At 39.8% G+C, this 24674-nt stretch overlaps 1 protein-coding gene across 1 annotated transcript in view; it reads right to left on the bottom strand.

The window, feature by feature from the left end:
- Positions 1-24674, bottom strand: part of TRAPPC10 (trafficking protein particle complex subunit 10) — a 45374-nt gene that overhangs the window by 14915 nt on the left and 5785 nt on the right. The window contains exons 2-13 of the mRNA XM_035115112.3: positions 13756-13837; positions 13048-13183; positions 12496-12692; positions 9553-9748; positions 8766-8877; positions 8273-8520; positions 7458-7604; positions 6388-6502; positions 5648-5724; positions 4831-4922; positions 2343-2483; positions 1236-1348 (exon numbers count right to left, since the gene is read on the bottom strand). Of these exons, the coding sequence (XP_034971003.3) occupies positions 1236-1348; positions 2343-2483; positions 4831-4922; positions 5648-5724; positions 6388-6502; positions 7458-7604; positions 8273-8520; positions 8766-8877; positions 9553-9748; positions 12496-12692; positions 13048-13183; positions 13756-13837 (1656 nt within the window). The remainder of the gene's footprint in view (positions 1-1235; positions 1349-2342; positions 2484-4830; positions 4923-5647; positions 5725-6387; positions 6503-7457; positions 7605-8272; positions 8521-8765; positions 8878-9552; positions 9749-12495; positions 12693-13047; positions 13184-13755; positions 13838-24674) is intronic.

The following is a 24674-nucleotide window of genomic DNA, read 5'->3' on the forward strand; positions in this document are numbered from 1 at the left end:
AGCACAACTTTAGGGACACAGATTCATAAGCCTCAATGTATCTCCAGACTCAGAGTGGAAACATTTCTGGAGGTTCTGCAATCTTGGAATAATAGCATTGCAGACTTGAAAGGGACCCCCAAGAGTCACCTAGTCCAACCCCCTGCAATGCAGGGATAATACAAGTCTTTGGGCTCATCAAAAGTACTCTTTGAATTCCAGCTGCAGTGTATATATTGTGTTGTAACACACTAAGTCATACTCGGAATAAATACACTGAAATTAATAGACCTAAGTTGCCATGAATTTTAATGGGTCTTCTCTGACTATCACTAATGCTGGATACAGCCCATCACTTTTGCTTAATTGTGTCAAAAAGGCCAAATTCTGCAACCTAAACACATTTGGACAATATATTCTGCATAATATGCTATCTATATGCTTTGCATAATTTTTTCTAATTGGCCTATTCCTGGGGGGGAGACAAATAACTATCTAGAGTACTATGTAAACCCCATTTCTGAACTACTAGAAATCTAATTCAGCCACTCTCTCAGCTTCATTTTTAATACACTTTCAAGTACATCTTGCCTACCATATGGGCTAGAAACTTGTGCAATAAAAATGAAAGCTGAGATTTCCAGGAAACTAAACTCTGCAACCTAATTCTGCAAATGTTATGAGCTCTGTATAATCACACAATAATCCTTTTAGTAAATTTCTGAAGCTGTTAATTGAACAAAATAGTAGGCAGAAGAGGGCAGCATGTAATAAAATGAAGGGACTAAACAAAGAAATGGAATCACCTATAGAAAATTATTCCTTCAAAAGGGAGCAAGTTGAAATCTTACTAGATGATGAAACTAATCTTGCTTTAAAAGCCATTCAAAACCAAAAGCCACTGGCTCACGAGTGGTGAATCTTTCTCAGACTGAGAGCCACATCCCCTTCAGGGCAATACTCTGGATAGTGCCCATGGTGGGTAAAGACAGAGGCAAAAGAGCACAGAGCAATGAATATAATTTGTACAATAGGCTAGTTTTATACTTTCACACACCATGCTAGCCTCCGGCAAGACAAGGCAGGGGGCACTATCAGAGTTTGAATACATATTCCAGCCCGGGAAAAACAAAAATCCAAGTTAGGTCTGGTGATCTGGGGAGAGTCCTGACAGCCAGGCAGAGAGGCCTAAGGTTCCCCACTCTGCCCTAACTTCTTAAGAAAGATAGTCAATAAGTTTCTCTTGAAAGTCTTACCTTCACCTTCTGAGGGCTGTTTGGCAAAATTTAATATTTCTTGGCAATAGTGTTTGCGCTCTTCTTCCGTTAAGTGATTATCAGCAGCTAAAAGACTACTTGTTTGTAGATAGCTGGCACAAAGTTAAGGAAGTGTGGAGAAAGGAGTATACATATACACACAAATAATATGCCACCTTGATGCAACAACAAATACTTCATTCACGTTAAAGGTTTTTTTTAAAAAAAAATCAAATAATCTTGGCACCTAATTCTACATTTAAAAACAAACCTGCTTGGTAATTATTTAATAGTAGTAATTATAATAAATGATGAAATCACATCCAACTGCCAACTGGAGCTCAGGAGTGTTTCCTTAAAACTGGCAGGCTCATAAGGATTCCTCAAACTGTGAGGAAACTGAAAAGTCGGACGTTTCATAGCAAAGTTGTTCCAACCCTGACCAGTATGGCTGCCCTTTCCTGAACTCTACAATATCCTTCTTGACTTGAGGTGAAGCAACCAGAATTATTCCTAACGTGGAATTTGTCTTTTTAGCCGCTGGTACACACTGGGTCAACACTTTCACCAAGCTACCAACCACGATCCCAAGTTCTCTTCCCTAGAGAGTCATTGCCAGTTCAGATCCGATTAGCATATACGTGACATTAGCAGTGTAATTCAACATGGCGCTAAGTGGGTTACGTGCAAGCAGAACAAAGTCTGCTCACGCTATAGGATTTCCTCTCCTCTAAGCCTTATGGAAATTCACCTAACTCTCCAGAGCAGATTTGGGGAGTGGAGGGAGAGAAGACCGGCTGCGACAGTGGACCACCTCCAAGGTAGTCTACTATCAAGTAGTATATATGTATTAATAAATAAATAAATAAATAAATAAATAAATAAATAAATAAAAGTGGTGCCAGGGTCTTTATGGCAGTTATGTGCAAAGCCCAGCAGCTCCAACAGCTAACTTTTGACAAAAAATTGCAAGATTGGTTTTGAAGAGTTTCCAGGGTTATGGGTGCAATCCTTGGGTGACAATACTGCGCACCCTCTGCTATACTACCCACCGCCCCCAACGAAGCACCTATGCACCTAAGACATACCCTATGTTTTGAAGGATACTTTTCCACTTGTCCGAGGTGTTTCTGGCATTCTGCTAGCTGCTTCCGTGTATGCGTAATAAGCAATGCCCATCCCTCCGCAAGGTAGGTTTTCAATGCTCCTTGAAGGTAGACTTCAGCCTTTTGAGGACTCTTCTTTTTCCTTGGGAAAAGAGTCACACACAGGGAGAGGGAAAGCAGTTTACTTTTTTTTTTTTTAAATGGAAACCTTTCCTCCACTACAAACATGAAGTACAGATTAGGTGACTATAGAGCAGGTGCCTTCACTGTACTTTTTTCGGAACCTGCTGAAAACATTCTTGCTTAGACAAGCCTACCCAGATGCTTGGAAAGCAGAGGTGATTTTAATCAATTTTAGTATTTAAACTTTTATATGTTTTAAAGTATGTCTGTGAATTTTTATCGATTTTATTGTTTTATCTTTTTGCAAACAGCATTGATTTTTTTTTACAATCAAGCGGCATGTAAATTTTATGCTGTAATAATGATAAATATATAGTAATAAAATAACTAATACGCTATTCAATATGCTTAACATTCATTGTACATGCAATGGATTGTTAGAATACCTTGGAAGCTTTTCAGCTCATAGAGTACTTGATAATATTAAGTTGTGTGCACTTTGATCAGGCATCCCCAAACTGCGGCCCTCCAGATGTTTTGGCCTACAACTCCCATGATCCCTAGCTAACAGGACCAGTGGTCAGGGATGATGGGAATTGTAGTCCAAAACATCTGGAGGGCCGAAGTTTGGGGGTGCCTGATCTTGGTAGAACTACAGAGCATTTACCCCTTCATTGTCTTAGATTCCATATCTAAAGGAATGGTGCTTAGGGATCTAATTATTAGGATAGCTACGGTAGTACAATTTTGAGCACGTATTTTTGCTGTTGCAGCATAGAGAAGCTAACTGGTTAACCTAGTCATTTTTGTTTGTTTGTTTCCAATTATTTTCAGAACATGTGCCTAAAACGTCTCTTAATTTCTAAGTGCATTATCTATTATTTATTTTATTAAATATATTTTCAGCCTGCTCTTTATCCGAAGATCTCAGAGTGATTTATATCTCCATTAAAGCCACAGTCAATAAAGCAAGCAGATAAAAGTCCATAAAATCAACATCAAACCCTAGAGATGGTTCTCATTGTAGAGAAAACAACTAAAATCCCTGAAAGGCTCAGGCAAGCAGGAAATGTTTTCACTTGCCACAAAAATGTTAACAAGGTCAGTGCCAATCTCACTTTGAGGGAGAAGTCATTCCACCATTTGGGAATCACCAATGATGAGGCCGAATCGCATATCATCACATGAGGCATCTCTCCTAATAGGGGGACCCTGAGAAGGGCCTTCCCTCCAGATCCAAGAGCCTGGGCAAGCTGGTAACAGGAGAAGCTATCCTTCACATACTTGGATCCCAAGTCATTTATGACTTTAAATTCAGCCTGGAAAAATATAGCCAGCCACTGAAGATCTTTTGGGATTGGTTTTAATGCGATTCCCCGTGGCTCCCCCAGACAATACTCTGGCAGCTGCATTCTGGCACTAATTGGAGTTTCTGAATCATTTGTAACCTGTGTTACAGTAGTTCAGATAGAGCATGAGTCACTGCAGTTGAGTTACCTCTATGTGGAAACAGATGTAGCTGGTAAGATAGATGGAGTGCGAAAAGGGTACTTCAAGATGTAGAATCCATCTGTTTCCTGTGACGGTGTTGGATCAAAGAGTACTTCCAACTATATACCTGCCTTGGTCCTGTATACCTGAAGGAGCGTCTCCACCCCCATCGTTCAGCCCGGACACCGAGATCCAGCGCCGAGGGCCTTCTGGCGGTTCCCTCACTGTGAGAAGCAAAGCTACAGGGAACCAGGCAGAGGGCCTTCTCGGTAGTGGCACCCGTCCTGTGGAATGCCCTCCCATCAAAGGTCAGAGAGATTAAAAAACTACCTGACATTTAGAAAATACCTAAAGGCAGCCCTGTTTAGGGAAGTTTTTAATCTGTGATATTTTAATGTATTTTAATGTGTGTTGGAAGCCGCCCAGAGTGGCAGGGGGGACCTGGCCAGATGGGCAGGGTATAAATAATAAATTATTATTATTATTATTATAAAGGGAATGCAACCCTATCCAAATAAGGGAACCTATCTAGTTCCGAGGCCAAAGATCTGCCTGCCCACCCAGCTTCTACACTGCTGACACTGTGCTTCCAATTACCCGATGTCCTCACCCAGCAGTTTCACATAGATACTGAAGAGCATGAGGGTGAAACGGAACCCTACAGGACCCCACAGCAGGCATGCCAAGTGGGACCTGTACATAGAGTGGAATAACTGTAACAACGTATCAAAGACAATCCAGGAGGACACCATGGTTAATGGTATGAAAAGCTGAGATATCAAGGAGAATCAACAAGGATGCACTGCCACAGTCCCTCTCCCTCTCCGATTAAAATTTTTGTTCCTTAAAAGGCAACCATTTGAAGTTTTCCTTACATATAAAATTCTGCCAGATCCTTTCCAACAAGCTTTGCTGAGCGAGATCTTCCAATGTTTTTGTACATTTCAATAGTGGCATGGGAAAGATCCTACATAAGACAAAAGGGAAGACAAGAGGCTTTAGGACAAGCTATCTTACAACAGTTCTTTGTTCCAAAACTTTATGTTTAAATATATTCAGAAGCATATATCCTACGGATTGAGCACAAAGATCTTTTCCAAAGTTCATTTGGGTTTGTTTGTTTGTTTGTTTTTGCACTGTTGTAACTTGTTGATTACTTATTGAAAACTTAGAATATCTGGCAAATATTTTAAAAAGCTAATTACACATACAAGAATTTCACCATTGTATTTAGATACTGACATTATAGTCATTCAGCATAAAAATATGCAGGGCAAGAGGCTATGTAAAAAGCTATATAAACAAACATTTAAGTACAGACCCAGCCTCCATATATTCAAGTATGTTATGCTCGTTATCTTCATCAGCTATGCATTTTTGAAAGTCTATCATTTGTTCTCTATAGGTTTGGACACCTATTGAGATATCACCATTAAACTCGCCACAAGGGTTCCCAAGGTGGGATAGTGGTTTTTGCCAACTTTTGGGTGCTGGGTGCCATTTTGAATCAAGACTTCGAAGATCCCTCCCGACACTGATTATGATTCTATACTATTTCTTAAACTAGTATACCCCTAGGAAAAGTATTCTGCTGCAAATATTGACTACACCCAATATATTATACACTCAATAATATTTTGTTCTCTTATTTGTTCTCTTTGTCTACATGCAGAATATATATGGTATACTTACTAAGTAGTGATTTTCAAAAGCTTCTACAGATGATAAGGCCTCTTTCAGTTTCTTATAAGGAGATTGTGCTGTATTGGCTTCAAAAATAAAATAGGACAGATGTAAGACTTCCATTTTCAAAAGGCAACTAAAATTAATACAGGAAGACACCACACTGCACTTTATCCTGTGCTATATTTAAAAGAACTAAGATATTAATATTACATGGTGGGGTTTTCTAGCTATGATTCAAACTCAAATGTGGGCTTTGATTTGCTCTTATTTCAGCACATCTAGTTGATATATCAAATATTCTGTCAGTGCAAAAAATTAGTTCAGTTGGTTAGAGCATGGTGCTGATAACACCAAGATTGCAGGTTCGATCCCTATATGGGATAGCTGCCTAATTCTGCACTGCAGGGGGTTGGACTAGATGATCCTCAGGGTCCCTTCCAACTCTACAATTGTATTACTATTTATGTTAACAGGAACACAGTTCTACTCTTCTTTATTTTCAAAGGAAATAGTGATCTTTTAAATTTTCACTGTATAGCAAGACTAAAAGTGTCATTTAAAAAACCAGTCCAGCTACATGCATTGTGGAGAAGATTAATCCCTTTTCAGTATGAACATTTCAGTAACAAACTGTCTCTGAACATGGATAACTTTGGCAAATACTGAAGCAAACCATAGTTGTCCATCAAAAGCATGACTGACATCAAGAGAACTTATTGGGCCTTCACATAATTTTCTGTAAATACCTGTTTCAGGGCGTTCAGCTCCAAGTCCTGCCAGAAGATCAACTGTTCGATTAAGATCCTCTGAGTTGGGCCCATTTTCTGACACAAGTCCGCATAGGTAACCCAGGGACTTCAACTGCAGAAATATAAAGTTCTGCCATTGTACTCCATGACAAGAGAAATATGAAAACACTGGCTACATTTTTAACTCCCAAGTCACACAGTCTTGCAACACCTTGCAAATTTATTTTGACAATCATAACGCCTCAATAACAGCTAAGTTTCTGTCTTTCCAGCGAATAACATCTATATTTCCAGAAAATAAATGTGAGCAACTGATAAGAGTGGGATACCAGATGAAAGAAACAGTCTTAAACCTGACAGATTCATTTCAAACAATGTTATAAGTCACATGTATGCATCGCCACCCCAACACATCCAAAATCTTACAGGGCACCTGCAACAGAACTACCATACTGAGTTAGTCTGTTAGCTCTGCATTCTTTCCGAAACAGTAACCAACCAGATGCTTCACAGTATTTGTATAATCTGCAAAATCATGTAAAATCCCATTCCCCTGTTTGCAACTGTTCATATCCCAACATGGAGTTTATCACATGAAGGATCCAATTGCATCGAGTACATGTAGGTCCTACACACATCGGACTGCAGACATGTAACACCCCTATGCAAATACAATTGTCCAGTGTACGATGTGGAGAATAGCCTGCCATGCTGAGCAGGTGGGCTGGGCGAGCACATGCTAATCCCCTCACCCAATGTACCCATGAAAAACTACATTTGTATGCACATGCCAAGGTCTTGGGGGGGGGGGAGATTGTCAGCTAGACTGATGCAAGAAGTACAAAAGTTCATTATCTGGGAATGTGGCTAGCCAAATGTATCCTGGTACAGTGTTTGGTTAAGAAGAAAAATGAGTGCACTGCCCTTGTGAACATTTGTCTGTTGAGTTAGAAGCAGAACTTCAGTATCATATTGGCCTATCTCCCAATAAACAAATGTTGTACTGATTATAACTATGAAGCTTATCCACTGACAGTTTGGCAACATGCATCACTCCCTTTGTTTACCTTTTCAGTGGCATAACTCCATAAGCCGACTGTGTGGGAGACATTGGCATCAATCTGAGACCGATCACAGCAACCTTCAATTCTCTGCAAAACCTCCAAGCAGCTCAAGAAGACCCAACAGTCCAAAGCGCCAGGAGGAACAGAGACCTAAAGATAAGAACAACAAAGACAACATTCAGAACCAACGTTTAATCTTATAAGGCAAAAAATGTATTGATTAGTACTAACGGCTTTTAAAGGGGAGGGGGGTTGTGTGCAACACAAAGCTAGTTCTTGAGGACAATCTATCATCTCCTGCCAGACACCACAAACCTCCACACAAAAGAGCTACGGTAATCGCTTTCCAAAGGAGGCTCAAGTTCTTGCAACCCTAAACGACCCTTAAGCTCCCAGGGTTGGGAAGACTTCAGATTTGTGGGATTTACTTTGGGTTTGTCTTTTTATTAGAACCCCAAGATCCAACAAAAGGAAGTCAGGTGCAAAATAGTGTCAGGAGGCAATGTAAAACTATGAGCAGACACTCTTACAGTCCTTTCACACAAAAAATCTACTCCTGGTTCCCACCTCCAACAGCATTTCTCATCATAACAGACTTTAAATTTAAAAATATCTTTTGGTTGTAGCTATCGTTAAACGACTAGGAGTGTGAATCCTTGCTGACATACTTCAAATCACCCAGAAATCTACCTGCAGACCCCAATCTCTCTTTTGCCCCGACCCTGTTTTTGGTCACTCTATAATCCAGAGCAAAACAAGGAGCTAGGGAGGAAACTTAAGCATTAAATCACTTGACGGATTAATTTACATAAACTTACTTCAAGGAGCTTTAGCTCTTGCACACAGTTGTGGAGAAGTTCTAGAGCTCGCTGAGATACCTCCCACGGCCTCTGGAGAAAGAGCAGCAATGTGCACTGGCGGGAAAAAAGGTAACTGCGCAGGTCTAACAGAGTGGCTTCCTGGTTCTGAATCAGTTCTCTTTTCTCCATATCTATTGGCTTACGAAGAACCAGCCCATTCCAGCTTCGCACCGGCTGGCAGAAAAAAGTCAGCCAGTTTGCCCCATCTATATAAAACACACACAGTGAGAAGTAACAACACCTGGCACATTGAAGTAATGTGAATTATGCCACACATATCCGTATAAAAGTTTTCTATTGAATACACTTTTTATTACAGGGAAATAAAAAGTTTACACAATCAAGTGGATTATTTGTAACCATTTGATTGCTTGAATTTAATTTTGCAAAACAGAAGTCATCAGATCTCTTCATGGAAATGCTCAATTACACTTCTGAATTAACTACTTACCACCAGCTCCAAAGTTGACAACATACTGGGAGAACAGAGCATCCAGCTCATCATATTGCACAAGGGCATCCTCAAATTGCTGCAGCATTTCAAAGACAAAGGCCAATTCTTCCTTTTAATATATAAAGGAAAATATATGTTAATAGTTAGGGTAAAACAAAATGGAAGCAACAAAACTGTAGCAACAGAAAAACATTACTTGGTACCCCCCCCCCGGCAGAAATAACTGAAGACTTCTCTTAGGAAATCAAGGGCCAAATTTTAATAAAAGTCTTCACTCTTAAAAATGTGTTAATCTTGGTAGTACAAAGTGGGTAAAAGGTAAAAGTAAAGGGACCCCTGACCATTAGGTCCAGTCGTGACCGACTCTGGGGTTGCGGCACTCATCTTGTGTTATTGGCCAAGGGAGCCGGTGTACAGCTTCCAAGTCATGTGGCCAGCATGAGAAAGCCGCTTCTGGCAAACCAGAGCAGCACATGGAAACGCCGTTTACCTTCCCGCTGTAGCGGTTCCTATTTATCTACTTGCATTTTGACGTGCTTTCGAACTGCTAGGTTGGCAGGAAGTACAAAGTGGGTACTGGTTTGCATCTTTAGATCCCTTTCCTATAAGCTCTGTGCAAGGTAACTAAATTGGCTCATGCAAGAAAAATGAAGCACTGAAACGAAACCTTTTTTTAGCTCTACGCAGTTTAAAGGAAATGTTTAATGCAAACACACAGTTTTATGCAAGCAGTACAAGACTAGTTTTTAAAAGGTTTATTTTTCCATAGACTGCTTTACTATACCTGGACCATAAAATATTCACAGAAACTCCATCCTGGCTCCGTCCTCTTCTCCCTCAAAGTTCTCATGTCATCCTCAAATTTGCCAAGGTTTTTGGTAAAAGACATGAGAAGCAGGGTCCTGAGTTTTGTCAAGAAGGCATTCCAGGACTCCTGAGAGCGGGAAGAGTCTTTCAAGGGGTCAGATAGCACTACACATCTGTAAGGAGGAAAGAATCATAAAATTGTATAATCATATGAGTTGGAAGGGACCCCAAGGATAGTCCAACCCCCTGCAATACAGGAATATGCAGCTGTCCCTTATGGGTGATCGAACCTGTGACCTTGGTGTTATCATCACCATGCCCTAACCAACTGAGCTAGATTAATTAATATTTTGGTCAAGAATGGACAAATCAAATGGGATACTAGACTTGCTAGGAGGTTACTTTCTTTTTAGCAAGAATAACAGGGAAAGGGTTTAGTTATAGTTATATATCGCTTCACACCACCAGTCTCAAGGTGTTTTAATATAATACAATAAAACCACAATAAAACAAAACAAATGTAAAAGATTAAAAAGTGCTCCTTTTTAAGACAAAGTGGAGGGGCCAACAAGTGACATCCCATCTGTAGGAGAGAACCACCCATTTTCAAGGTTTCAGTGTTGAAGGTTTTCTCAAGCAAGAACCCAAGACAGATCACTTGCACTGAGGTGTTATAAAATAAAGAAGTAAAGAAAAAGGACACAGAGTGCTTAGAAGAGGTTTAGTCAAAAGGAACTCCTCAGAGGTACCTAAATAATATCCGCATGCAGCATGGTGTGTGTGTGTGTACACAACCTCTGTCCTCCTTCCAAAAATATCCCAATATTAGTAAAATAGGCCAGCCTGTTATGCAGGGTAACCAACTTTCCATTCTGATTAAGCCAATAAGAGAGCAGGCAGCAAAGGGATATCCAAAAACAGTGCCGCCTAAGGACACAATTTTAGCAATGGAGAGTACAAATATGAGCTGCTTTGGTACATCATTATTTCCTATCTAACTGCAAAAGTGTGAGGAGAAAGACAAGGCTGAGAAAATGGCGAGACCCAAGCAAACCTGAACTCTATTGGCAGCTCGAAAGGGGCCCTGTTAATCTTAGCAATCCCACCCTGACCATTAGGACAAAAATAAATTTGAATAGCACTGTATTGACACGCCCCACGGTGCAAGGATGTTCACTTGAACAACAGGACTTACCCTCCCACCTTCCCCTGCACCATCCCTAAATTTGCTCTGGAGGGTTGGGAGAGTGCCAGATCAAAAATCATTGCACTGGCCGAATGTTCTCCTTAGCACTATATTGGATTCCACTCCCCGCTTCCCACTAAAAGGCAGAACCCTCTTGAGGGGACATTTCTTGCTGTCCCTGCTTTCTTCCAGAGGAGGAATCACAGAATTCAACTCCAACCCCCTGCAATGCAGGAATCTTTTGCCCCATGTGGGGCTCAAACCCATGACCCTGAGATTCTTTAAGTCTCATGCTCTGCCAACTTTGCTCTGTTCCTGGCTGAACAAGAATGTGTATTTTCATTTGGAAAGTTTTGTGAAAGTGGTCAAACTGAAAGAAAGCCAACAGACTATTTTTTGTTTCAAAATATTCTGAAATATTTTGTTTCACCAGCCTATTGCAACACTTACCCGTTACAAAACCTGTGGTTTCTTCCTATCAAATGATTTCTAAGCATGGACTCCATGGAACTTCAACTTTGTGACCAATGACTTACACCCTAAGAAACTATGTGATTTGCCAGAGAGTAACAACAAGAGCTATTTCCACTGCAAGTTAAGTGTATGTTTTATCCAACTGCTAATTGGTCTGAATTTTAAAGGCAGGCTAGAGTACAAATGTACATATATAAATGTAAAAGTGAGCTGCCTTATTTCTACCAATTCCCCACTTCCTCTTGTCCTACATGTCAGGCCTTTCCTGAGTGCCCCCTCAGGGAGCACTGGGGCAGCAGTAGAATAGTAGAAGCCATTTTGGCATATAAGTGACATAGGAATGAATAGATGAACGAACGAACGAACAACAGTGTGGGGAACTGTTTTGAGCATTCTTGTAAAACTGCAGCACTGAATAATGCCTAGTATGGAATCCTCTCAACTAATGTGGTATGTCCAGGTTTCTAATAAGCCCTTGTTACATATTCACGCACTACATAGTTCTACAGCTTATGTTCCAAAAGTTACAAAATAAGTACAAACTAAAGGACTACTTCACATGTATCAGAATCATTCTTAAAATAAGCAAGCAAAATTAAAATCAGAGATGTGGAACCTGTGGAGAGCCCAACATTGCTCGATCACAACTTCAATCATCCCCAGCTACTGACTGAGGCTGACAGGAGTTGGAGCCCATAAATACCTGAAGTGTCGGATCACTTGTAGAACAAGGTTATCTTTTACCCTCTCATAACTTATTAGGAAAAAAGGGTTTGTTGATAAATACTAGATATCATTTAGAAGAGACTCAGAGTAGTAACAAATATTCTTTCTAAGAGCTGCCACAAAGATACAAAATTTAAGCCATGTTTGACAGTATAACAATCTCAGTTATCTAGGATCTAAATTGTTTTTGTAAGCATGCTGATGAGAACTAGACTTCTATGATGTTGGCAACATGCAAACCTAATATCTGAAGCAGTCCCCCAGCATCTATAATGGTAGGAATAGATCAAGCTCTGAAGCTTCTCTTTCCCACTACTTTTGGATATAACAAGGGTCCAACCTTACATTGCTAAGATACGTTGTGGATTCCAACTCTCACCAGCCCCAAATAGTACACCCAATGGTCAGAATGATGGGAGCTGCAGTCCTGCAACATGAAGAGGGTCCAAGATGCCTCACCCTTTTCTCAGATGAAAGGCCATCAAAAGTTGTCCAGCTACAAATACAATAAATTAAAGTTCCAGAATTACTTACCTATCACTCTGCTTGTTACAGAAGTCATTTCTTATTTTATCTACTATAGATGTTCGGGGAAGTATGTTCGTTTTGTTTTTTTTCTTGGCATCACACTCTACCACTACAATTAACCAATCCATAGAGCTGTGAACTTTCAGAACATTCTGCCACTTGGTGATGTCATCCTTTACTGTAGCTTTGTATACTTCTGTGTCCTAAGGTTATAAGAGATTAAACACAACATCAGGTTTACTGAAACATACTTGAAATGCTTTTTCCTGGAATGCCAGGGGGTGGGGAGTTCTAAAACTATCAAACTGAATTTGGGGGGGGGGGCGGTCTAATATTTTCACTTGGCAATCTCTCTGTAAAAGATTCTTCAACAGTTTACTTTAAATACACACTGTTAACGCTAGTTTTGCTAAATAGATGAGGCACCATTTTAGTTGGCACAGAGTTCCCCTTGCCTCTGAGTTTAATAAGTTCACCCACAAACTATAAGAGAATGCAAAGCTAACTACAAATTACCTAGCTGTTAGTTCATGTTTTAAAACACACACCCGTACTTACACAGCATTCTGTCCAATATATATGGAGAAAGGGAAATGTCAGAAGAGCTTTGTTCCCTTCTTTAGGTAGTAGCTCTTCTTTAAATTGTACAAAATTAGATTCCAGATGAATCATCTTAGGAGCACGCCCATAAGATCTGAATAGGATATAGAACACAGATATTGCTAAACACAGAACAAAGCTGAGAAAAAGAAAGCATGTAGGGCAAATATATTGGCTACGGTAAGATGGCAATACTCAGTTCAGAAATCCGGATGCAATAGTACAATGTATTAAAAAAATCATGTAAACTTATCTTCTCTTACAAAAAGCAAATCTGAACTTACAGAAGTGTTTAATGGAAGACATTCCATTTTTTGTTTACCGTGAATCTTATGAACAGTTAGAATAGGTGAATGCCGCCTTTTCAAGTGATTTCTATTTACATTCTTCTATTATCTTAACACATATTCTATTCTGAAACAGGAGTTACGTTTGCAGCATCTACCCAAAACCTTTGGTCAGAATAGTTCTACTTTTAAGAAAATGAGACAGAACAAAGTAAAAGGTGTAACAATTAATTGCGAGCTACTTCACAGCTCTGAAAACTTGCAATGTCTATTCCTTCTAAGTTTCTAAACTCATCCCAAGTCTTGTCAAGAGACTGCTAGAGTGCAACATTGCACTGATTCCTTGCCCAATGCACATAATGAAGAAAAGTGGCACTACCTTCTCCATTCCATGGGCTCTCTTGGAAGTTGCTGAGAAAGTGTTGGATACAGAGAACTGAAGAGATTCTGATCTCCAGCACCTGAGAAACAAAAATATAAAATTCTGAATATTATTGTGACTATTATCCATTTAAGTTCCAAATATTAGACATTTTTGACAATACGCCTTAGCTATTGGCAGGTGCTGAACAAGAATCTAAAGGCAACATATATACGGTACATTTGGGGTTGTATTCAACATAGTTCTAAGGTGAATATTCCATCAGTGTAAGGATTTCTCCTTGCGTAATAGAACATTATCCCCTTCTTCTCCCACTGAGCACCCTTAAATCTGTTCTGGGGGTCTCCCAACACCTCAGAGCAGATTTTGGGATGGCATTGAGGAGGGCACAGGGAATCCCACTGTGCCAATGCTGATTCCTGCAACACCACAACTAAGTTCACATAGAAGAAGCATCTTGATATTGGATAGGTCACTTCCTAGCTCAGAGAATGGTTCTTACTAGTCAGTTACCTATATCTACAATCTATAATGTCTTTGTCCACCTGTTCCAAGCACTCCATTCTATCTCTCTCTTCCACCAGGTTGTCAGGGTTTGCCTCCTCTCAGCACTACACAAAACTGAGTTTTTATGGAGATGTTCAGGGGCTCTTTTACCTTAGGGCTTTTTCCCTACATAATTTTTGTACTTGTGTGATAACTCTGAATTATTCCAAACCTGTACTTCTCTCTTGCATGTAGTTCAGGCACGTCCAACAGGTAGATCATGATCTACTGGTAGATCACTGGACTGTGGTAGATCACTGGCTCCTCCCAAAGAAGCTCAACAACTTTGGCTCCCCTAAGAAAGCTCAACATTATTGCCCTGAACCCCAAAAAAGGGGATAGATCACTGCCAGTTTTTAACTCTGTGAGTAGACCGCTGTCTCATGGGAGTTGGCCACCCCTGATGTAGATGGTGTGATTTTGTCTACAAAAGCCTGAACACAGGAAGATTCAGTATTATGAAGTAAAATCATTATCAGTTGATAACTGATATTTAATTGGCTGCACTCAAAAAGTTTTCTAAATCCTACCATGCCTATCATTTCAGAACATCCTAGATTTTGGCACAGGAAAAAAATACTGCAGCTTTGAGCTTTAATGGCACAATTTTAATGTTTTTATTATTTAAAAAATCTGGGGAAAGTAATGGTAGAAAATTACCAGCTCTGTAATTTTTTCAGTAGAGACTGTCCTTCCAACTACATTTTGCAGAGTACTTAAAACTATAATAGCTTTTATAACTTTAATTTGGAGGAAATGGATGCTGAATAGGAAAGCTGTTTCTCATACCACATCATTTAAGCTCTCCTTTTCCATCAGACTGTGAGTCCAATGAAAAGAAAATGCATGTGCAATAATCATCTCACTATTTCTTCAAATAAGTTTCTGTCAGAAGCAGCAACGTTCAGCTTACTGTCATCTTTGCAATTACCAAGTAGGACCCATTGCCAACATGTTGGAAATTCTCAAAATCAGCGTACTTCAGACTCTCTGCCAATAAAAGATTCACATTATGCGAGAACAATATTCTGCTCTGGCGATCCCTTGGATTTTAAAGAGACTAGTCATTGTCCTTCTGCAAACAGTCGAGAATGCTGGGGCGCCACCAGGCCTTTTAAATCAGCTACTGCACAGGGTGTTTTAAATATCTTTTAACTCTTAATTGTTTTACTCTCTGCTACCTGGGTTTGCAGCTACATCATATATTATTGTTTCCGTTATTAATTTTTAATTTGGCTTATTCCCCAAAGTAAACTGCCCCAAGAATTCTGTTATAAGTACGCCTATAAATAGTGGACAATAATGAAGCCAGCTATTACAATAAGTGCTCCAATACTGTAGTCTTTTCGCAGGTAGGGGAGGGAAAGAGTAAAATACAGGTTATGATGAGAAACAAGAAAGTGTGGCTGCGTATAAGTTAAAGGGCAGATAGGATTACAAAGTTATTTGCAAGCCTGGCAGATTAGGTTCTGAGAACAGAGGTTCATTAATGCTAAGTAAGGATTAACATAAAAGTCGTGGTCTTCCTGTAATAGTGAGAATGTGCACAAAGAGATATCAGTGATCAGTGGGATGTTCTAAACAAACAACCACAAAGCTGGAAAAGCAGGCAGTGGCACTTAGCATTTTGTCGGAAAAGAAGTGTAGCAATGTCGCCTAAGGCTGGGTTTGCAATCATCCTCTGTGTGAAACAAACCTCCAAAATTATGCATATAGAATAAGCTACATAATTTATTCTATTGGCAGAGGCCAAGAAGGAGCTATGGGCTGGAAGGTTACAACTACACAACTTGGAGAACTAACTGCACAAACAGTTTTACACTAAATCCAAATGCGGTAGCAAAGAACACCAAGATTATATTGGAAAGCTTAAGAAAGACTGAGAACATCAGGTGCTGCGTGTTTGACAACTGCTCCTACATTTTCTACTAAAAGTCCCATGACAAAGACACAAGTCAAAGACTGACACTTTGACAACACCTTTTGTTTACTTTGTTTTTTTTCCAGCTAAAATAATCCCCAAGTCATCTTGTAATAAATTAATGCATCTCAAATTTTCAAATAATGCACAATTTCCACTTTGGACTTTCTCGCCAGCTATCTGCAGATAATCTGCAGGAAACTATCTGCAGGAAACTGTCAACTAAGATTTTAAAATTATGTCCCGACAATTTCTATGGGTGTCTTTAAAACCATCTTGTTTTTTTAAAAAATACAAAAAAAAGCATTAGACACATTCCCCAAGTGCATGGGGGACTTTTCCACAGAGTAATGAACTGCTGTGTGTTCCCAATATGGGTTTGGAGGTCACCATGTGACACTTAAGGTCTTATGCAATCAAAGCTAGTGAAGCAGCAGTGTGCTGGTATACAACCTATCAGTGTAACATACGTATGTGAGCGGTTCCTTATTGGAACACATTAGACCCAGTTGCTATGGCCATCACCACTTACAGACAGGAGAGGATGTGGGATGCCTGATTAGTTTCTTATTCTTGCTTTGAGATGATATCACTCCACCAACCCCACCCCTCCTAAGCCCACGGCAAACTTTGACAAATGCCAGTTCTCTAGCTGGGCCCACCATCATTATTCCTACCACCATCATTATCGCTCAGTTCAGCAGTAGAGGGTACTGGATGGGGTACATGGTGTAAATAAGTTCACTAGCATTCCCATCTGAATCACACTCACTGAAAGCAGTGTTTGAAATTAGTCAGATGCCAGGCGCATTTTGCACCTGGCTTTCAACCACTTGCAACCAAGTGAAGATGCCTGGGCATCAGGAGGTGCATGCCTGGGGATCATTGGATGTGGGCTGTTTTCACACATTAATAACCCATCCTGTAGAATTCTATCAGAATGAATTTCTAGAATTCTTTTTCTGAGCAGCCTGAGCAGGAGCAGTCAAGAAAAAAAGGCAGGAATAGGCCAATATATATGTGGACTGTTCCTAGATCAAGTGACTTTTCTCCTTTAAGTTCTCGAAATTCTTAACCTAGCTCATCTGAACTAACCCGATGTTAAACTGATAATCAATCACAGTCAGTAAATCACTTGAAGAATACGACTTTAAAGAGCTGTCTTGCCGAGAAATGGCAACTAGACATTCCATTTTGGCAACTGTAACTTATATATCCGAGTTCCTAACACTGGTACAGTATGCACAACAGGAGCAGAGAACCCTGCGGTGTAGCTGCCTGGCTATTGCAGGACTGATATGGAGAGACCAATACAAATCCAGGAATCAACACTCAGCTGCTGCTGCTTCCCCACCTTAATTCCTCCTTCCTCCTTATTTTCAGACATCATGATATATTGCTATAGCTATATTGCTATATAGCTGGTGATATATCATGAAGTTGAAAACCTGATATTGCCAAGCCCTAGTGAGAATCAAAATGCTGGCAAGATGGTCTGATCCAGCAGGACTCTTAAAGCTGTTATGATACATCAAGTGTACTTTGCTCAGGGTGCATAAATTGGGAATCGGCTATAAATGTCAAGAAAACAGACATTTGCCCTACATTTTGATGTGAGGACAAGACAATAATGAAACACACAAATTACTGTTCTGCAAACAGAAAAGTTATTGCAGAAGGGAATGCAATCCAATGGATGCTCCCCATGGAGGAAAGAGAGGCAATTTTCTCCAATTCCCCCTATCAATCACCCACATTATCTGACATACTATCCCAAGGAATCCCCAAGTCTCCAGAGCAGATTTTCAGGGGGCAAGGAGAAGGAGGATTCAGCAAAAAATCAGCTCCCCACCCGCTTCCTCTAGCAGGAGGTTCCTGTAAGCCAGGCACGTCCAACAGGTAGATCATGATCTACTGGTAGATCACTGGACATCTGTGGTAGATCACTGGCTCTCCCCCCAAAGCTGAACAACTTTGGCTCCCCTAAAAAAAAGCTCAACATTTTGGCTCTTCACCCCACCCTTCCCTAAAAGAAGCTCAAAAAAATTGAGCTGAACACCCAAGAAATGGGCTTCCCCCTTCCCTAAAAAAGCTCAACAACTTTGACCTGAACGCCCAAAAAGGGGGTAGATCACTGCCAGTCTTTAACTCTGTGAGTAGATCACAGTCTCTTGGGAGTTGGCCACCCCTGCTGTAAGCAAATTACATTCACAGGAACTCTGGATGCAGGCCACTATGTGTTAGTCACCGTAGGAGGAGGGGAGGAGAAATCAGCAGTCAAATATATTTACATTTGCAATAGAACAGAAACAAGTAATAATATAGCATAGTAGACAACTCCAGATGTTGCTGAACTCCCACCTATCAGCCACAGGCTGCACAGCCAATGGTCAGCGATAATGGAAGTTGGGCACCACACTGTGCTAGCCGTCTTGTTATAGTTCAACCAGGCAAGTCCAGGAAGCTCTCACCCTAGCAGGGAGCGCTGCAATTACTGCCGCCACCAGCAAGCCACACATGCACTTCTTTGTTGTGTCTCAGGACTCAGGTGTGCCTGGGTTTGCAAGGCCTTCAACACAGCAGGTTTGAGACAGGTACATAGATTAGAAGTTTTGTGGTGAAGTGGTAGCTAGGTCATATGTTATTTGAAATTTGGTCATAATCAGGCTTGAGGATCAAGTCCCTAGCCTGTATAACCGGGGCACAGGGGCATTCATCAGCTTTGCTGCCCCAGAACTCTCCAAAACGTAAGCATCATCCTTCTGAACACACCAGGCTTTAGTGACCAGATTAAATTAGTATTTGATAGCTCTATACTGATATTTTAAATGTGTACTATTTTTGTATTTGGTTCTAATGGGCTTTTATTTTATTCTGCTGCTTTTTGTGTTATATGACTGATTTTACTACTGCTTTTTACGAAAACTGTGTTGCTGTTTCATCTTAATGCTCTGTTAAGAAAAATGTTAGTCTGCAGACTAGCTTTAGGTTTCTTGTACTATTTTTATGGTAAGTTTGTGCTACTAGTGTTTTCAATGATAAGATAAGATGTTCTTAAAATGACTGTATTATGTTTCAGGGCTGCAAGTTGCTTTAGATGCAGAGATGTGCTTCATGAATAGATACATAAAACAGTACTGTCTGACCAAAATACAGTACCTGAAACAGAACTGGCTAGAAGTCTAAAAAAGATTTAACATTACCTTTAGGTATTTTCTATTTATTTGAAAGCATTAAAGGAGGGCATACATCATCAATTTCATTATTGCACATTTGTAAAACTGGTCACTGAGCAAGTGATTGTTAAGGCAATGATGCAACACTACATGCAAAATATCTACATACTTAGAATAATAAAAGGGCACAAAAACTAGTTTACAGAAGAACAGACAGGAGCAAATGCAAAAATAAAAAATAAAAGCACTCAGTATCTATTACATTCCAATAAATAACTATTTTCTGTTGATTCCAACTATGTACTGGCATTATTGGTAGCAACAGATAAATATAGAATTTTTAGCATTCCCCTGAAGAATGTCACAGCTCAGCATAAGAAGTTTACAGAAACTTGGTATTTCACCTTTTCTGAACAGTCTGCAGAAGTGCAGCACACAGAGGAGAAGCATTCCTCCACAGTCTCTTCTTATCACCCCTGTATACTTGAGTGTTCTATATTTGGCACTTTATATGTGCAATGTAAAAATCTCAAATGGAATTTTGGTTTATAGAGGCAGTTCCCATTTCAATGTTAAGCCTATGGTTCCTGGACCGACCTTCTCTGCTATAGTAACTTAACAGCTAATTGTTGTCCCACATCAGATTTAATTGCTGAAATACAGGTTTGCAGGGTACACAGTCAACTGGATTAATAAGAGAAATGTATATTCTCAGTTTCTAGGGACAAGATGTATAACTGGAGGCAACGGAGAAAAATCTTGCACCGAACATGTGGGATACTCACGGGTATTCTTGCACCAAATACATTTCTCATAAGAAGAGCTCCTGAAAAGGTGGCACACAGTAAGCCTGCAACTTATGCACATTTAACTTGTGTGCATTCAGTTCTATGTGCTTGGCAGAATTAAAAGGGGGTTGGATGGGAGTGGGTATCTGGGCGAAAAGACTTTGGCAATTATACCTGCCACTGCATCCAATGTGTTTCAACTATACACAATTTTGGCTTTAGGCATGAATCCCAGAATATAACCCCTGTGTAAGTTGAGGCTTACTGCATTGACAATGTCAAATATATAGACTACCAGTAGTGTCGTCTGTTATGCAGGGGCAAGCCGGGATATATGCCTAGCAGCCACTCTCCTACCTCCTCCTCCTTATTGTAACTGGTCCTTTCAGAACAAATGATCTTATAATAAGTGTGATGTGTGATGAAGAAGAAGCACCCCTACATAATATGAGTGCTGGATGTTCTTCCTCCAGTATTCTGCACTGCTGGCATGTTCTGCAAGCAGTGCTCTGCTTCTGTTCATGGTATACTATCATTGCACTGTGGCTTCTTCCTTTAAATATAAAATTTACCTATTTAGTATCAACTTTACTCCACTGGTGTAGTGAAGGCTGAGAATTAAAATTTTCAATTTAAAAATCCAGAGCACTCTAGGAGAAGCTAGGAGCTATCTAAGGGATAATCTGTTCACAATATAGCAGGAGGTTTCTAGCATGAGGCCAACCATTGTTTAAAGGTTTTTATGAATGAACCAAGCATACACTTTCGTTCTACTCACTTCCCCAAGCAAAGCAAATTCCAAAGCAGTCTGTTCCTTTTGGATGATTACTGGAAACTTACATCTGTACAATTCGATTTATGTACATGGGCACAAATGAGCAGGTATTACAAGACTGGAGAAGCAAGAAAAACAGCAGGAAACACTTGCCTCTGAGCTGCCACACCCTAAATCCCCCCAAACTAATTTGCCAACCAGTGATCTCTTTTCAGCCTTTCAACTGGATCCAAAACTCAAAATGTATCTGTTTTCTGATTTACTGCTACACACAAGTTCACATTCAGCTGGCAAGTCTGTTTCATAGTCTCTTTACACTGTGAAAGTGGGCATGTGAACTTACCAAGCCAATGTTATGTGTTGACAATTAACTTTCATGGAAAGTTGTCAAATCACGTCAAATGTAAAGGAACGATTTGAACAAGGGAACAGCATGGATCATCATCCCATTAACATTTAACCAAGCATTCCATTCCAGAGGGAATGTGCAAAATTATTGTCTTCTTGTTCAGATCTGCTGAAGATTCCATGAGCTGCCATGCCCATCTCTTGGAACAGCTGAGGTGGTTGACTATTGCTGCTAAGCTTTGTAAGTGATTTCAATTCTGTATTGTTTTATTCAATGTATTGCGATATACCTTTATGTCGTTAGTTACCCTGTGCTCCTGTTTGGAGGAGGATCGTGATACAAAAACAGCATAGTAAATTATAAATTAAGAAAGAAGCATTAAAAAAATTGTTTTACTAGCAGGCAATAAATTGACACACAGAAAAAAAATCAGATAAATTTTCTCTTAGGACACAACAAAGTTAATAAACCAAATCCAGCAGACACAGCATGGCTGTAACAGAATCAACATACTGGGGTGCTCAAAAAGAATCCACTCTATGAGTTTATGTAATCAGAAATCAATGTTTCCGTGTCTGTAATTTTCCAACATCTAATATCTAAACAGGCCCACTAGGACCTTTGCCGGCTTGCACAACTTGCTGAAAATCTTACCGTAGTTTTAAACTTTTGAACAGTACACTAAGAGTAGATTCTAAGATTTTCTTCCAAGGGAGTGTTTTTGGAAAGACTCTCATGAGGAAGCCCACAGGGAAGTAAAAGGCCACATAGATTTTTCCAGCAAAGACTCACATGCAAGAAACAGCATTCCTGAAGCACTCCCAGCGAGAAAACATTACACTAGGTTCACACCAAACTGAAGAATTCAAATAGGTTAAAAATAATGTTGAGCTCATACAATTTAGTAGTAGCATCTAGGAATTTGAAGTATTTCTTCTGAATGTGTACTCAAATATTAGTACTATAGTGGGTGGTAAGGTCCTAACTTCATTCCTTTCAAAGCTGCCACACTTTGAAAGTTTCAGCAGCAGCTCTTCCAGTTCTGATACAGGACAGTGAGTAGAACTGTTCATGACCCCATTGCTATTGTATAACCCCTTGACTGGAATTCAACAGGGTTTCATTTATTTCTACTTTACCTTCAGTGCTAATCTGAGCTCGTACAATAAATTATCTTTCTGGACACCAATGGTTCAACTATTTAGTGAATGGCAAATAGCTTTGAACATAATTAAGAGATGAGCCAATGGCGCAAAACCCCAAACAGAGCTAAAGTTTCTTGTCCTGGCTCTACTTAGTACAGGCAACTCCCACTTTGTGTGTGTTCCAGGCATGTGCGACTGCTGATGTGCACACCGTTTTCAGTCCTGGGAGTGGGTGGAATGGGGCAGGGCGGAGGCGGAACGCACATGCACTATAACCCAGAATGCAACACCCATGAAAACGAGGATGCAATAATCTGATTGCTTGTGTCTTCCCTTTTTACATTACATATATAAGGTTGTACATTTTCAAGCACAGACTATATTGTTGTTTAACCTTAGGTTTAAATAACAGAAATACATTGCTTCAGTTACCAGCCGGAATACAGCACACGAGTCACTCTCTAGTGGCTTTCAGGCATTTTTGCTTCAGGTAACGTTTTCCATGCCAAAACGTCTGCCAGACTGCCACACAACCCCTACACCAGGACAGCAGTCACCTAGTGCAAGAGAAGAATTCCTAGCAAAGGCACTCGACAATTCTCTCCAAACTTCAGAGAACATGAGTTTCCAAGGAACACAATATCTTATGGGACCAAACATGCCCCAGTCCTCACTGAAATTTAATACACACACCTGAATGATTTACAACTCATAAACCTACAACAGAAGCAAACTGAAAAAAGCCTAGACTTGGACCCAGGGAAAACATACATTATCAGCCAACCTGTGGAGTTGACTGAACACTTCCAAATTATGCACAACAACCCTAGAAAATATTTGCATTCCTAGTTACAGTGGTACCTCAACTTACGAATTTAATCCGTTCCGAACGGACCTTCGTAAGTCGAAAAAACCGTAAGTCGAAGCCAATGGGGTTTTTTTAAAAAATTCGTAAGTCGAAAAAATCCTATCTAAAAATTCATAAGTTGAAAAAATCCTATCTAAACCGCATCCAAAATGGCGGACGGAACTATGTTCGTAACTCGAAACATTCACAAGTCGAGTCATTCGTAAGTCAAGGTACCACTGTATATTTCCACCTCTAATTGTTTTTTCTCCCATTTGTGCATAAATATGAGTTACAGTTGTATTCCACTTCTCAATAAGTTTCATTCTCAGAAACTAACTGCATTCAGACACGATGCTGGCCACTATTAACAAACTAACTAATGCACACAGCTCAAGCATTTCTCCTTTCCTTGAACAGAGAAACGAATCACAGAATGGCTGGCTTAGTGTTTTGCCCAAACAAACACTTGTGGTTTATTTCTCTTGATCTGAAGCCAAGGTTTGTTCTTAGCTTCCCAATTGTGGTTTATTTGAGAGAAACAAACCACAAATGGTGGTTGAGACTGGGCTGGTCACTGTGTGGTTTGTTCCCACTTAACTAAGCGTGGAGCAAGATATCACCAATGTGCTGCCACCACTCACACACAATCTAATCTGCCTAAATTCGACTAGTGTCAGCCCGTTAAATTTATTTGCTAAAAACTACACAAAAACACAAACTATACTCACGCATGTTTTAGCATAGGTGGCTTTGCCTTACATGCAAATGAAAACACTAACTCTTGACTATGAATGTTCACAAACAGCCACCAATGCTTATTTTCTCTTTTATTGCAAAATTAACATAGTTGCTCTTCTGGAATTTGTCGCTGTACACACTGTATTTGGAATTCACAATAACTAAACTGTTATCACTCAGAATTCACCAGAACATGCCACACTGTAGCAAACATATTTACAGAGTTCAGCATGCAACAGAAAAACATTTACTCCACTTACACAGCCAAACTAATGGTTCTGATGGTTCTAAACGGTTTTTGGTTACCAATTTTAGAACTTTTCAAATAATAAAATGCTACAAATGCAGAACTTCTTTTCTTTAAAAAAATTATATCCAAGGTGTTTGATTTTATCAAACTAGCCAAAAGAGAACTGCAGTATTTCCAACTTACATTTCTCAGTTTAAACAATGGGATAGCATGGACACAATCTAGGGCATGATATTAAAACAAGACAAATTTAGTTTAGCTCTTGCCGTAGGTATGTACTCAGGATAAAATATCACAGCATTGCACTTCCAACATGTATTTGTAATTCAAACAGATTACTTAGAGTGAGAAACTTCACAAACCAAATAATTTTAACAT

Source organism: Zootoca vivipara, chromosome 4 (genome assembly GCF_965207765.1).
Source record: "Zootoca vivipara chromosome 4, rZooViv2.hap1.1, whole genome shotgun sequence".
Lineage (NCBI taxonomy): Eukaryota > Metazoa > Chordata > Lepidosauria > Squamata > Lacertidae > Zootoca > Zootoca vivipara.